Genomic DNA, 14644 nt, shown 5'->3' with positions numbered 1-14644 from the left:
CGTGACAGTGGACTGGTCACGATCTCATGAGGGAAGAATAGACGGGTCTCAGTCTTGCTGCTTACGAATTATAATAATAAGAATTGCCTGGCTATATTATAGATGAGTAGTTATTTCCCAATATTAGAATGCTGTCGTCTGGCAACACGTCCTCAGTACACTATGGACCCTATCTCCCTCCCGTCCCATGACGGAACAGCGCGATATCGCTTCGAGGAATCCTCCTGTGACTCTTGCTCTCAATCCGGCAATCCTTGCTGTCTGTCCTTCTGCAGCCAATAACAGCAGAAGGTGCCGTGTCGCAGGTCCCGGCACACTTTTCGGAAATTCTGGTAGGAACGGTGAAGTCTGCCGCTCGGCTGATCACGATCTTTTTGATATGCCGATCACATTAAGTGTCATATCACATACCAACGTTTCTTTTTATCACAAACATGTCAATCGACATTATCACGAGGCCATTATGCATGAGGAGCTCCAGGAACAGAAATTGGTGAAGATTTTTTGCTCTCTTGTTAGTTGTGCGTGGCCCCGGCTTTATCGCTGCCAGACCAGTGTCTCATCACGATAAAAGACGGGGATCGGTTCCTCTAGCCAAAACGTCCGATTGATATCCCACTTTCTTAGTCCTCGACGACCCGGAAATACAAGGATTGAATCATTCACTACCAAGCCTCGCCCAGCTGAAGGGCATGGCTGTTGTTTCGGGACTGGGGGTCAGGCTGTACTCCGTAGAAAACAAGCGATTCCGTTGTTGTTCAACTGCCTCGAGGAACCCCCTGGGCCCCCTACATTTTTGAGATGCCTTTTGGAATGATTCAATCTCAGAGCCAAATTGCAGTTGAAGAATCCAATGGCTGACGCAAGTCTTGCACGTGAGGGACAATTGGTGCAGTCATTTTGCTGGGTTTATCCTGTGCTTTGAATGACAAGCGCCAACAATTAAGAGATGCATTGATGTGACGCTCAAGAGGCGGTAACTTGGCAGAGCTGACCACTGCTGTGAAGTAATAAGCGAACCTCTTCCTCACCGATCGTTCTATTGTGTAGCATAGCATCAGTTGTTCAACATAAATTCTGTACGACCAAAACCAAGAATATCCGTGGATCTCAGGGCTGCCCTGTTCTAGGATTGAGTGCGGTTCCGCTCGTGGCCAGTCACTCTGCGAGCTAATTTTGCTTTTCCCGGCAGCATTTTCTTTCTCTTGTCAGCATTATCACAGCAAAATGAGTCGTCATCAGAATTGTCATCCACAGCCCGGCATACGGATGGGGCCATCGATCGAATACGACAGCGATACCTCGCTCAGATGGGCACAAGGCGCTAACCTCTTGGTTTATTTGATTCCAAGCCATTATGCAGGAGCCGTGGATAATTGGGACCAGGAGATGCAACTTGTTTTGCTTTTGCTGTGTTCCTGCAGTAGTGGGCTCGACTAGGCTTGAAATTGTCTGGTTCAAATGTCAACTTCTCGCAAGCATGGGCCCAATTTCTGATTAGCTCACCTCAAATTCAACCAAGAAAGTTGCAGCGAGTAAGACAGTCCTATCTATACAAATCTGAAGGGCGGTTCTCCCTACTTCTGGCGGCCCGGCCCCTTGACCAATTAATCAATCTGGAGGCCATTGTCTCAGCTTCATCCAGCCAACTTGTCCAAGAACCAAGATCTATCTGATGCCGTGAAGGACAGACATAAACAAACAAACAAACAAACAAACAAGCTCTCGACCAGCAACAACAAAACATGTAGAGTCCAATTTCCCACCAAAAAAAATCGGGAGCAATTAACATCAGGGATCTGGTGGTTTTAGTGCCGGAAGCCACGGTAGTTGACGTTAATATTAGCCAGGAGACAAGGGCTTTTAGCACAGACAATACCGCCAGTCTGGCTGGACCATACTAGCCGAACGGCGAAAAAACCAAGGACGACACAGCGGAATGACACCTTGACTGTGAGGCCGGCATGGATAGCCTGGCGGATCGACATTACGAACCGATATACCGGTTTGCGAATCTCTGGTGGCTTGTTTTACTACAGCAAGACGAGATGAAGATGCCCAATATGTTTGACTTTCCTCCAGCAAGTAGACAGCCGATTAGCTTCTGTCTTGAATACACAAGTCCCCGCGGAATCTAGATTCGTCTTGTGCCGGGTTATCCATCGTCAGGGACCCTGTAGGGCAGGGTGACACTGGGATGAAAGACGACGTGTAATTCAGAGGCTGGGATGAAGTTATTTCCTGACCTGGAATAGTTGCATATTAGGCATCCTTATTCTTTAAAGTTCGTGAGTTATTGTAGACGAGATGACATCTCAAGATAGCATCAATGCCTGAGCCTAAGCCTGAGCAGCGAAACCTACCAGTTTCAGCCTCAGTACTGTTAACTCAGGCGCTTGTTTTCTCTTCCCTCCTTCATAGTCAGCCACCGTAGACTCATTTAACGTACCTGAACTTTCTTGCAGGACCCTTCAGCCATAAGCCACTGGCATGCGTCTTACACATGTTCAGCCAACAACGAAAAAAAGATTGATATCCTTGAGTCAATTGAAGGGGTCTTGCGGGTCATAGCTGTGAGAATGGCGTGTTCTCAACGCAGTCATGTTTCATCACCAACGCCCTCAAAATCCTGGCCATTGAGGCCTGTCCTGTCTGTTGAGCTTGGAACTGTTGGTCCATTCTATATCAGATTCACATGAAACATGCAAATGAGTCGGTGCAGTGAATAGAGCTGCATGTGTGTTGCGATGTTCGGATGATTACATTGATTTCTGTCTCAGAAGTATTGAGGATTCGTTGCATGTTTATACCGTTGTCGATGACTTGTGATTCTTTATGGTCGCCGCGGGTATTTTTTACAGTGTTGAAGATTCGGATACCCAAGGTAGCCTACAGTTGTGAGACTTGGGCCTGGAATGCAATCATGATGCTGTGGTCATCTGTCATTGCGAGTAAACCATGTATCACGACTCTCCAAGTTGAACCGACAGTATGATTTTTTTGTGCAACAGATTGTTCACGATGGCCTCTACCAATAAATGTGTCAGTGATTCCAGGTCATCGCGGTTAACGAGTCTAGTTCCAATGGATGTCTGCGTGACCTTTTGGTTGGAATCATGAATACAGAATGTCTAACCAAGCTGAAAGCAGCACATGCCCGCCCATGGGCAAGTTCAGGTTCAAGTTGGAGAGCGATAGCGGAGTATCGTTCACTGTAGCAAAGTTGCCCCAACCCCCCGCAATCGACTGATGTGCCCTGTGACCTCCATGGCCGAGCCTGGAAGCTTGGTTTCGGAGGGTCGTGATCAGCACACAAGCAGGCCACTCGTCAGCAACTCCGCCGCAGACTTACTCATTGCGATCTGGTTTCGGTGATCACGATGGACCTCGGGTCTGAATCAACTCTCCTCTGGTATTCATATCCTATCAAATAACCATAAATCCTTATTCCAACCTGTATTCTTCTATATACACGCGCATAAATTGCTCTGTAGTACATGCATACCTTACCTATACTCCTCTATCTACCTGCCTGCTGGCTATAACCCCTCCACACCAACGGTTCGAACAAACTGACAAACGTAACTCGACCAATCGTTTTAAAAACGTCTTCCTAATTCTGACGTATTCACCGATTCTCCTCATACACCTTATTTTGAGGTTCTCTTCGCTCTTTGGAAACGTCTACTAGTTGTACCTTATAAGAACAACCAAGACCAAAGTGATATATACAAGGATAGCACCTATCATCATGGCGTCTCCACCACTCAACACCGCTGTTCCCCGCAGCGACTCGCCAACAAGATCCCCGCGATCAGCTTCGATATCGCTGCAAGCAGCTGCGACCATGAATGCTGGACTTCAACACGAATCTCCACGAAGTACGTCGTCTACTAGTTCGTGTCTAAAATAATCAACTCGGCCACTAACATTCAACAGGATCGTCAAGTAGCTCCATCTCTCGCAACCAACACTCCCCAAATACCGGTCGACGACGTTCCACCGTGCTCATGAACCTCCAACTAAACGACCCTTCTGTGCCCTCGCCAGGCGAGATGGTCAACGAACCGTCTGGCCTACGGACTGCGAGCCCGCAACCTCTCTCTGGATCCCCCTTTACGGGTGATCCACATCATCATAGAGCCCCCAGCCTGGGTGAGCTGCATCAAGAGCTTGAGGCAGAGCAAGAAGCTCACGTGGTACGAAATATGATGCCATGTCATGCGCAACAATGGCTAACTTCTCGTTGATAGAACCGCCTCTTGCAGATGATCCGACAGCAGCAGCTCGAACTTCAGCGCCTTCAAGCTGCCAACCCCCACAACCAGAACCAGAGCTCAGCTGTAGAGGATAGCTCTGCCATTTCCGAGCGGTCAGGTCACGGAACCCCCCATGCCTCCAGCCCTCATGTCTCTATCCCTCCTGTTCCAACTGGCGGATCTGGTTCTCGCTCCAATAGCTATCGTCATCCTCGAAGCTCGTTCGATCTAGCCCGCGCCGACCTCCAACGACGATCTCGAACACCCAGTCGTAGTGGTGCCTCCCCACGACTTCGCGCCACGTCCATAGGTGGAAATAGCGAGGATTGGGTTCTGGGTGGTCGCGATGAAAGCGCATTCTATCAGGCTGAGACACAGATGCTGGTTCGTGAGAACCAGATGCTTCGTCACCGAGTACGAGAGCTAGGTGAGTCCATAAGCAGTTCATGCTGATGGGATATTTGTTAACACATATCCAGAGAAACAACTAACAGACCTCGGGACTGGTCCATCAGCTCCTCATGAGCCACCTCACCCCTCAAACCTGACAAGATCCTCTTCTACGACTGTAGATAAGGAGGAGGACAAGTCCATCGCTGAGGAAGCCAAGCCTTGAAGATGCTGGCTCATGTTTTATCTGATACTTAGAACACGAAGCACCTTAAATCTTGTGGCGTTAAGCGATCGAGGCGGAAGTGATGGGGGCCGAGTTTCCAGCGGCAATTAAAACCAGCTTGAAACAAATATGGCGTTATGGATTCAGCGTATGCATATTATCATGAGTCCGATCCCTTGAAAGGAAGGATGAGATAGTCATATGGACTTGATATGACAAAAATTGAGTTTCCAAAAAGCTTCACAAGCATCCTCTGTATTAATTCATCCTCAACCTGCCAAATTGTATTTGTATCATAGGATCGAGGTCTTCAAGTTTTACGACTTCCTCAAGTTGGCTTCTGAAAGTAGCCTGCAGGGTATCAAGCTCATGAGCAGCAGTTTTCTACACACTTGCAGTGTCACCAAAAGATATGCAAAACGTTATAGAGTGAATATCTATGTTTCCTTGGAAATTTGTATCTGTTCTGGTCGGCACATGGTGTTACTCCCCGTCTGCGTTGCGTCGTTGGTCAGCTCGGTGTATGCATCATCTTGGCCGAATTCTAGATACAATATCCTCCCACTCTTGCAAACAACTCAATCTAAACAACATTCATGATGCTTCGACCATTGGCACGTAAATTCCCCACAAACCTACGAACTATTCAAAGAAATAGCTTCAGTTCGACGTCAGCTGCTAGAGCCGACTTCACCCATGCTGTAAGTCCACTTCATCGTCATCATAAGACCCGTATCATGACCCGGCTCCGGCGCCGGAGCTTCAGTCTCCGATCGATCCCGTCCGTAGCAGGATCACGAGGCAGGGAGCGGGGGACAAACGCCATTGAGTTGCCACGATGTATTTCAAATCAATTCGAGACTATGACTCTAACATTGTAGTAGGTAATTGGTGGCGGTGTCGTTGGGCTTGCCGTGGCCCGTCAACTTGCGCAGCGGGACGATACCTCAACGGTTCTCATTGAGCGCCACAATGCTATTGGCACAGAGACAAGCTCGCGTAACAGTGAAGTTATACACGCCGGTATCTACTACGGACCATCCAGCTTGAAAGCAAAACTCTGCATCCGTGGCAAGAACCTGCTATACGAGCTTTGTGAGAAGCACGATATAGGCCATCGCCGCACGGGCAAATGGATCGTCGCTCAAAACGACGCACAGCGTGACACTCTCGAGAAGATTCACTCACTGTGCGAGAACGACCTCGGTGTCCCAACACGATGGGTGAGCGGTGAAGAGGTCAAGAGAGACGGTGAAGGCGTCAATGCTGCTTGTGCGCTTGAGAGTCCGACAACGGGTATCGTCGACTCGCACGGCTTGATGTTGTGTCTCCAAGGTCTATTCGAGGATGCTGGTGGTGTTTCGGCGCTCAACTCACCCGTCTTAAACATCAAACCTCTCGGATCTAAACCCGGCAGTGAAGGTTGGGAGATTGGTGTTAAGGATGCTGCCACAGGTGAGACCTCGAGTATCACGGCTGAGACGCTCATCAACGCTGCTGGTCTCGGAGCTGCGGTTATTCACAACATGATTGTCCCGTCTGAGAAGCGACAGGAGCTGTACTATGCCAAGGGCAACTATTTCTCGTATTCTGCCTCCCAGCCCAAGATCTCGCGTCTCATATATCCCGTCCCTGAGCCTGGCATTGCAGGCCTAGGCACCCATTTGACGCTTGATCTTGCGGGTCGTCTACGTTTTGGCCCAGATGTGGAATGGATTGATGATCCGAATGACTTGGCTGTCAACGCAGCACGATTGCCGCAAGCTATTACTGAGATCCAGCGTTATCTACCAGGCATTGACGCCTCGGCTTTAGTGGCAGACTATGCTGGTGTTCGTCCCAAGTTAGCTGGACAAGAGGCTGTCCTCAAAGGCAAAGGGTTCCACGACTTTATCATCAGGAAAGAGGAGGGATACGAGGGCTGGGTAAATCTATTGGGTATCGAAAGTCCTGGATTAACGAGCTCACTGGCGATCGCTGAGATGGTACAAGAATTGCTCTACGGGACCAGCAAGTCACTGTAGAGCAGAGTATTTGTAAAATCGTAGCTAGAATTCGTTGGACTATATTCAAGCTATCATCGATAACAGTTAGGCTATATGTGAGCACGTAAGAAGGGAAAGGTAATGTAATGTGACTGAGATAAAACATCGCAAACGCCATGTCAAGAAAGAGGTAGGAATGTACTCAAGGTATCCTGTGCCCATGCTAATACTGAACCGTCGTCACTGGTCATCACTTTTGGTAAATCAAGATATCACCCCAAAGCTGCCATTAAAAACCGCCTGCGCCAGCACAAAGGTTGCGTCCACTCGTTGTCTTCTGGCCTTTTACCTCATCGAAACGCTCGGGAAGAACTTCCTGCTCTGAGTGTCCACGTGGAGCTCGTAAATGCCGTTCTGTGCACCAACAAAGCTACGCCATGTTAGTAAAAAGCATATACAGAATGACCAAAAGGAGACTTACAGTGTACGACCATCTTCGCTCCACGCCAACCCGGCAGTATTGTCCGGCGAAGGCGGGACTTCGAAGACGCCGTGGTCATCCTCCCATCGATTCACCGGATTCACCGCCTGGTTGATAAGCGGCACTATGATCGTTGTATCGTCGAGGTCGCGGTCGTCGCCTCGCTCTCGTGCCTGGAGAATCTCAAGCACAGTGAGGTAGGATGAATCTTGGCGCTGCCGTTGTTCCCGAAGCATGGCCACTGTTTCACCGAGACTCTCCATCAACCGATCTGGCCTCCTTCCAATTTCCGGGGTGTCGGAGGCTTCGCGTGGAGTTCTTGTCACTGGGCGTCTGTTGTAATTGCTGCCCAGCAGCTCTCCCATGGCACGACCAATACTACTGCTCCTTCGAGCCATAGGCCGCTCACTGTCATCGTTGCCAATAGTTCGACGGGCTGACCTGGCCGCCCAAAAGTTAGTCGGACCACCTGTAGCCCTCTCGTCCGCCGCCGCTGCCGCCGCCACTCTTTGAGCAGCCCTTTCACGACTACGCCTACCAAGCTGCATTGCCTCAAGTACAAGTGTCTCGTTGGAAGTCAAAGGAGTATTAAGAGTGTCAATCACATCTCGGCGTCTCCCAGTCTCTGTGGCGCCTGATCCGAGGGCAGCATCCCTTCTCTCGCGGCGGCTATCCAAAAGTCGGGGATCAATGGTGTTTCGGTCTGGGATGTTGATGTGCTCAAAGACCGGTTCTTCAATGTTTACAATTTGACGAACATAAAAATTGCTCCTCATATCAGCAATGCCAACATTGCCTCTGTCCTCTGTCCAGGCAAGCATTCCGAATGGTCCGGGGCAGAAGGCCATATCTCGAATAGCACCGGGGCCACTGTGAGGACGTGAAGACGGAAAAGTTGTAATAAGGGGGTCGGCATTAGGATTTGCGAGAAGTGCAGCATTAAAGATGGAGATGGTGCCATGTTGGGTCCCAACAGCGAGATATGCTCCCGATTCAGAGAAACAGGCGGCGAAACTTCCTCGACTATCTGTTCTGTCGTCTTTCTTTTGGCTCTTGAGAAGTATTCTCTGTGTCTGTTCCCATTGGTATGTAGGACTTTCACTTGATCTCGTCGCTGGAGATTCTGCGACGCTCCTGACTCTCTCATGGACATACAGATATGGGTCGTCGAGAATGGCGATCAGAAGCCGGCCGTCTGGAGAGATGAGTGCGCGATTCACGAAGTCTGGGTAGGTGATGATATCCAATGCCTCTGTTTTCTCCTTCTGGTCAAAATCGTTGAGGCTCACCAGTGTAACAGTACGGTCGTTGTTAGCCAATACCGCCACAGGTTCCTTATACGCCCTATCGTGCGCTGGCATCCTTGTTGGCGGGAACCAAAGTGTAATGCAGTTTACCCGGTCCTTGGCCAACTTCATACTTTTCGCGATCAGGGTTTTGTTGTTCCGTCTCGCGCGGTTGAGAAGAGAGAGTATAGGGTCATCACGGGACGAGTCGAGTCCCAGGCTAAGTCGAGTGTCCGGATCGAGTTCTGATAGGATTCCATGGCCATCATCGTTTCCTTCATCGAGTCGAATTGCCACGAAATCGCCACTCTCGCTCCCACAGCATAGCCATCCTTTCTCGGCGACGAGGCATCGAGGCGCAAAAGTGAGAAGTTTGATAGTTTCGCATTCTCGGGTTGTTGTGTTCAGCCGTTGGACATGGTTACTGCCGTTGCCACCTGGAAAGTAGACAATGTCCTGCTTCTCGGCGCTAACGAGAGACCGTAACTGCCAATGTCTGGATATCATGAGCATGATGGCGCTACCACAAGATGGATTATGACATACTGTGAGCGCACGGGGATGCGGTAATGTTTCCGCGCATGCTTCGAAACGAGGGCATCGGTCGGGTACATGCTGGACGATGTTAGTCTCGAGACAATCAATGGTCATGATTGATAAGCTCGTTGGCTATGAGGGTCGCCATACTCGTTCTCATCTATCGCCATCTTGGACCACGCCGCCCCTCAAAGGGAGCGACAATGCGGAGAATTGCGAGCTACCCGGTGGCTGAATATCGATACGATGAGGGTTTGTCCTGCGTATGAGTTGTCGAGCTCTCCAAATCGCCGGCGGCTAGTAGGCGCAACGCGAGCGGCACGGTTGTGGCGAACAATGCGACAGGCAGAGCGCGGATGATGGGGAGTATAAGATTATCGAGTTGTCTATTTGTTTCCGATGCGAAATGACGGTTCTGGGAGCGTAATAGAAGAAATGTCGTTGGCCGAGTCGGGCGATTAGTGATGTGGGTTATGAAGGTTGCATGCGCGAATGACGTCTGGCTTGATCTGATTTAATGGGCGAGGTCTACGGGATAATTTCAGGACCGACCCCAACTGAATGATCAGCCAAGATCAGGTACAGCTCAATTCAGTGTTAACCACATCACTTTTTTCTCTCGAGTTGAAGATATTTGAGTACCCTTGATACGCCAGACTATCATTATTTACTACTGGTTAGTAGTGGGAATTGTGTAACTACCTATGGAAAAACATCTCAATCCAGGGTTCTGCTTAGATGAAGCTAGTTCTCGGTGTCTCTGATGGAGAATACGCACAGGCCATGGAACATCATGAATTATATCACTGCTCGTCACCACTAGAGATGTTAGAAGGCGGCTAGGGGAGGAAAGAAAACTCAGGACCTTGATCCTAGATGACAAAAACACTTAGGTAAATTTGCATAACTTTAGGATATGTCTTGCTGAGTTTATTTTGACACCCTGTATTAAGGTCCGGCGTTTTCTTGCTCCCCGAGGGGCGGTTGTCGTAACGAAGAACAGTCAACGGAAACAACGACGACAACTGAGAAGCATTTGCTGTCCCTGAGTATACTATGTCACTATCTAAAGATGGAATTGTCAACTGGTGACATGTGAAGCCATCGAACACTGGCTTTCAAAGCTGTCCATGCCGTCATCAGCCTTGCAGCTATAATACTTTCTGAAAGCATTCTATATCATGACACCAGTATCAAGCTACCTTAGACTAGCTGACTCGCGTATGACAGACAGCTTCGTGCAAGACCCCGAGTTATGAACTTCTTGACATGCCCGAGCCAAATCCGTTACTTTTCCGGTAACACCGAAGCATTCATCACGTGTGGTGAAGCTTTTCTCAGCCATCTTCTGGGGGAAAGAGGAGCACTTCTCATTAGCGTGCCTCGAGGCCCTAGGCGTGCAGCGCGGGTCTTCTCATTGCGTCCGATCCCCATTGGCTCCGCATATTCGGGATACAAGGTCGAGAAGAGAGGGCATTTTGTATCATGAACTGAGAAGCGTAGGAGGTCGAGTAGTTAATAGTTTAAAGCTGAATTTAAGCGCAGATAGTCGTTGTATGTTCGTTCTACATAGATCGTCTGTTGTCAGTTGACTTTCGTGATATGCTTTATCAGGAGCCGTTCCGTTGATTCTACCAGATCTTTCACCTACCAACTACGGAGTGGGCCTCTACAGGAATAACCATGGTCCGAACCTAGCCGGTTTAGTGGAGACAACCCGGTGCTTGCCTCTTTCCTTTGGCTTCTATGACCGACCGGGGAAAGAGCTTTTTTCGAGTAAAAAAATTCGTTCCTCTCGATTCCATCATCTCCATTCATACTCAATCCTCTAAAACACCACCTCCTCCCATCTACTCTCCGACTTGCGCCTTCATCCTTTTTCTTTTCCTGTACTCTATACCCATATACCCATAATCAAAATGCTGGCTTCGCGCTTGTCGAGGGCTGTAAGTCTCTCTCTTAACACCGCAATCGCTTCATCCCACATTGCATTGTACTGACCATCGCATCAGCTTCCCCGAGCTTCCCCTCTCGCCGCTCGCTCGGCTGCTTTCACCCGATCTCCTCTGGCTGCCAAGTTCGCTCGCTATGAGTCCACTGAGTCCGAGGGCAAGGTCCAGGGTGCCGTGATCGGTATCGATCTTGGTACCACCAACTCTGCCGTCGCCATCATGGAGGGCAAGGTCCCCCGCATCATTGAAAACTCAGAAGGTTGGTTTTACATGCCAATTCGTCTCACGGACAACCACTAAACATTGCTCAATTAGGTGCCCGAACCACTCCTTCAGTTGTTGCTTTCGCCGAGGATGGCGAGCGACTTGTCGGTGTCGCTGCCAAGCGTCAGGCCGTCGTCAACCCAGAGAACACCCTCTTCGCTACCAAGCGATTAATAGGACGCAAGTTCAAGGATGCTGAGGTTCAGCGTGATATCAAGGAGGTCCCTTACAAGATCGTCCAGCACACCAACGGCGACGCCTGGGTCGCTGCTCGTGGCCAGAACTACTCTCCTTCTCAGATTGGTGGTTTCGTCCTCAACAAGATGAAGGAGACCGCCGAGGCCTACCTCTCCAAGCCCATCAAGAACGCCGTCGTCACCGTCCCCGCTTACTTCAACGACTCTCAGCGACAGAGCACCAAGGATGCCGGTCAAATTGCCGGTCTCAACGTTCTCCGTGTCGTCAACGAGCCTACTGCCGCCGCCCTTGCCTACGGTCTCGAGAAGGAGGCTGACCGCGTTGTCGCTGTCTACGATCTTGGTGGTGGTACCTTTGATATCTCTATCCTCGAGATCCAGAACGGTGTCTTCGAGGTCAAGTCCACCAACGGTGACACCCACCTCGGTGGTGAGGATTTCGATATCCACCTCGTCCGCCACCTTGTCCAGGACTTCAAGAAGACCTCTGGCATTGACCTGTCTGGTGACCGCATGGCTATCCAGCGTATCCGTGAGGCTGCTGAGAAGGCCAAGATCGAGCTTTCTTCTTCTCTCTCTACCGATATCAACCTTCCTTTCATCACTGCCGACTCCTCTGGTCCCAAGCACATCAACATGAAGCTCAGCCGAGCTCAGCTTGAGAAGATGGTTGACCCTCTCATCACCCGCACCATTGAGCCCGTCCGCAAGGCCCTCAAGGATGCTGGCCTCTCCGCTAAGGAGATCCAGGAGGTCATCCTCGTTGGTGGTATGACCCGTATGCCCAAGGTTGCTGAGTCCGTAAAGAGCATTTTCGGCCGCGATCCCGCCAAGTCCGTCAACCCCGATGAGGCTGTTGCCATTGGTGCTGCTATTCAGGGTGCTGTCCTCTCTGGTGAGGTCAAGGATCTCCTCCTCCTCGATGTTACCCCTCTGTCCCTCGGTATTGAGACCCTCGGTGGTGTCTTCACCCGTCTGATCAACCGAAACACCACTATCCCCACCAAAAAGTCTCAGGTCTTCTCCACCGCAGCCGATTTCCAGACTGCCGTCGAGATCAAGGTCTACCAGGGTGAGCGTGAGCTCGTCAAGGATAACAAGCTTCTCGGAAACTTCCAGCTTGTTGGTATCCCCCCTGCCCACCGTGGTGTCCCTCAAGTCGAGGTGACCTTCGACATTGACGCTGACTCCATCGTCCACGTTCACGCCAAGGACAAGTCCACCAACAAGGACCAGTCCATCACCATTGCTTCCGGTTCCGGTCTCTCTGAGAGCGAGATTGAGCAGATGGTTGAGGACTCCGAGAAGTACGCTGAGGCCGACAAGGAGCGCAAGGGTGCTATCGAGGCTGCCAACCGTGCTGACAGCGTCCTGAACGATACCGAGCGTGCTCTTAACGAGTATGCTGACAAGCTCGACAAGACTGAGGCCGACTCCATCAAGGAGAAGATCACCACTCTCCGTGAGTTCGTCGCCAAGAACCTCTCTGGTGAGGGCACCGCCACCGCCGCCGAGATCAAGGAGAAGACCGATGAGCTCCAGGTTGCCAGCTTGAACCTCTTCGACAAGATGCACAAGGCCCGCAACGAGAGCAGCGGCGAGCAGTCTTCCTCCTCTGAGCAGTCTCAAGAGGGTGAGAAGAAGGATGAGAACAAGCCTTAAGGGTCTTGATTCTGTGTTATAAAAACCTGTTACAATATCTGAGGATGAGAGATCTGTGCGGCTCAGATCCCTCGCCTGTCCTGTATTTCACTGTATTCATATCCCGCCTAGCCGCTTTTACACTTTTTACCCATATTATGTTTCAGGGTTGGCGGATCTGGCGTTGGAGCTTTAAAACCTCTATTGAGAGAGATCTTTGGTTGTTTTTTTCTGAGATGATGTCACGGAATGGGGGATCATGTTGTATATCTGTATCATGACTTGCCTATAGGTAGACTAATCGCACATCCCCCCTCAAAACATGTTTACCTTCATGGTACTCAATATGACTTGATGTTTTATGCAAGCATGTTCCTTTACTTACGATTGTAACTGTGTTAAATATGTTGATTTTTATGAGATATGAATGATCGTGGTACATCATGACATCCATCCCCAAGCAGTGTTAAGTCTGTTTACACCATGCCAGTGAATTGTCTTGGCTTTCTTCTGTTCCTCTTTATCCCCCACACTCTCTAGTGGATTCCCTCCGTTTAACTCCATCATCGAACGCGCAGGCTTTAGCCTTGATGTATGTGGTGCTGGCAACTGGAAAGTATGGTAAAGTGACACGCGCTCATTAGGATTCTGAAGCGGTACTCGTTCACCTCGGAAAGCAGTATCCGCAAACAGAAGCTGGCGAGATTCGATCTCGACCTCAGAGACTGGTCTCACTTTTTGTTCGTTTCTTTTCTTTTTGCTTCTTCTGCTGCTTCCGCCTGACGACGATGGTGTTGGTGAGGGCGGGGGGTATGTGGTGTCGAGGAACCAGCCGCGGCGTTGGGAAAGGCGACGCTCGAGGAGTTGACGGAGGACTGAAACGAAGAGAGATACGACGGCGAGAACGACTATTATGGCGATGATTGTCGCTGGATAAGGATGTATCGAGGTGTGCTTGGGATGCCAGTCTCGCGATGGTATTTCCAACGCTGGGTCTTGGTCCATCATGCGCAGGTTTTAATAGGTATTTAATGAGAGTGAGTAAAGCAAAACAAAAAAAAGAACAAAGACAAGAGAATGTGAGCCTGAGTGAAAATGAATGTGAGGCTAAGAAAAATCAGAGAGCTTGGACCGCTTGGTGTAGAGGCCCAACAAGCATCTTGCGATCACGATCGAAAGTGAAGCGAAGGTGAAGTTGAAAATGGAAAGATAAAAGTATCACCACGAGTATCACGAGATGACCAACAGTAAACAAACAAGGTCCTATCAGTCACAAAGCAAGCTACGGCGAAGAACCAAGGTCTTGTCTTGTACAGGAATGGAGTAGAATGAGACCAAGCAACTAGTCAACAACAAGGAACAGGGATGGATATATAAGACATTTCACAACGAATTCGGCCATCAGCAAAAAGTGGATAAGACATAT

The 14644-nt window shown here is 49.8% G+C and overlaps 5 protein-coding genes across 5 annotated transcripts; 3 read left to right on the top strand and 2 right to left on the bottom strand.

Annotated features, from left to right (window-relative positions):
* Positions 1-3751: 3751 nt before the first annotated feature.
* On the top strand, positions 3752-4875 carry FPRO_02502 (uncharacterized protein; the record flags this gene model as incomplete). Its single annotated transcript, XM_031227390.1, has 4 exons — positions 3752-3881; positions 3940-4199; positions 4254-4686; positions 4739-4875. The coding sequence occupies 4 exons, from the start codon at positions 3752-3754 to the stop codon at positions 4873-4875; spliced, it is 960 nt and encodes a 319-aa protein (XP_031077831.1).
* A 599-nt stretch (positions 4876-5474) lies between these two features.
* On the top strand, positions 5475-6899 carry FPRO_02503 (uncharacterized protein; the record flags this gene model as incomplete). Its single annotated transcript, XM_031227389.1, has 2 exons — positions 5475-5576; positions 5760-6899. The coding sequence occupies 2 exons, from the start codon at positions 5475-5477 to the stop codon at positions 6897-6899; spliced, it is 1242 nt and encodes a 413-aa protein (XP_031077830.1).
* A 306-nt stretch (positions 6900-7205) lies between these two features.
* Positions 7206-9334, bottom strand: FPRO_02504 (uncharacterized protein; the record flags this gene model as incomplete). Its single annotated transcript, XM_031227388.1, has 4 exons — positions 7206-7290; positions 7342-9123; positions 9174-9242; positions 9315-9334. 4 exons carry the CDS (start codon positions 9332-9334, stop codon positions 7206-7208), a joined length of 1956 nt encoding a protein of 651 aa, XP_031077829.1.
* Positions 9335-11083: 1749 nt separating this feature from the next.
* FPRO_02505 (putative SSC1-mitochondrial heat shock protein 70-related protein) lies at positions 11084-13239 on the top strand (the record flags this gene model as incomplete). Its single annotated transcript, XM_031227387.1, has 3 exons — positions 11084-11110; positions 11177-11375; positions 11432-13239. 3 exons carry the CDS (start codon positions 11084-11086, stop codon positions 13237-13239), a joined length of 2034 nt encoding a protein of 677 aa, XP_031077828.1.
* Positions 13240-13659: 420 nt separating this feature from the next.
* FPRO_02506 (uncharacterized protein) lies at positions 13660-14223 on the bottom strand (the record flags this gene model as incomplete). The annotated part of the gene is made up of 1 exon (XM_031227386.1): positions 13660-14223. The coding sequence occupies one exon, from the start codon at positions 14221-14223 to the stop codon at positions 13660-13662; it is 564 nt and encodes a 187-aa protein (XP_031077827.1).
* Between the last annotated feature and the right edge of the window lie 421 nt (positions 14224-14644).

This window comes from Fusarium proliferatum, assembly GCF_900067095.1.
Source record: "Fusarium proliferatum ET1 genome assembly, contig: FPRO_scaffold002, whole genome shotgun sequence".
Taxonomy (NCBI): Eukaryota; Fungi; Ascomycota; class Sordariomycetes; order Hypocreales; family Nectriaceae; genus Fusarium; species Fusarium proliferatum.
Note: the sequence above shows the minus strand (reverse complement) of the source record. Positions and strands in the feature narration are given on the sequence as shown.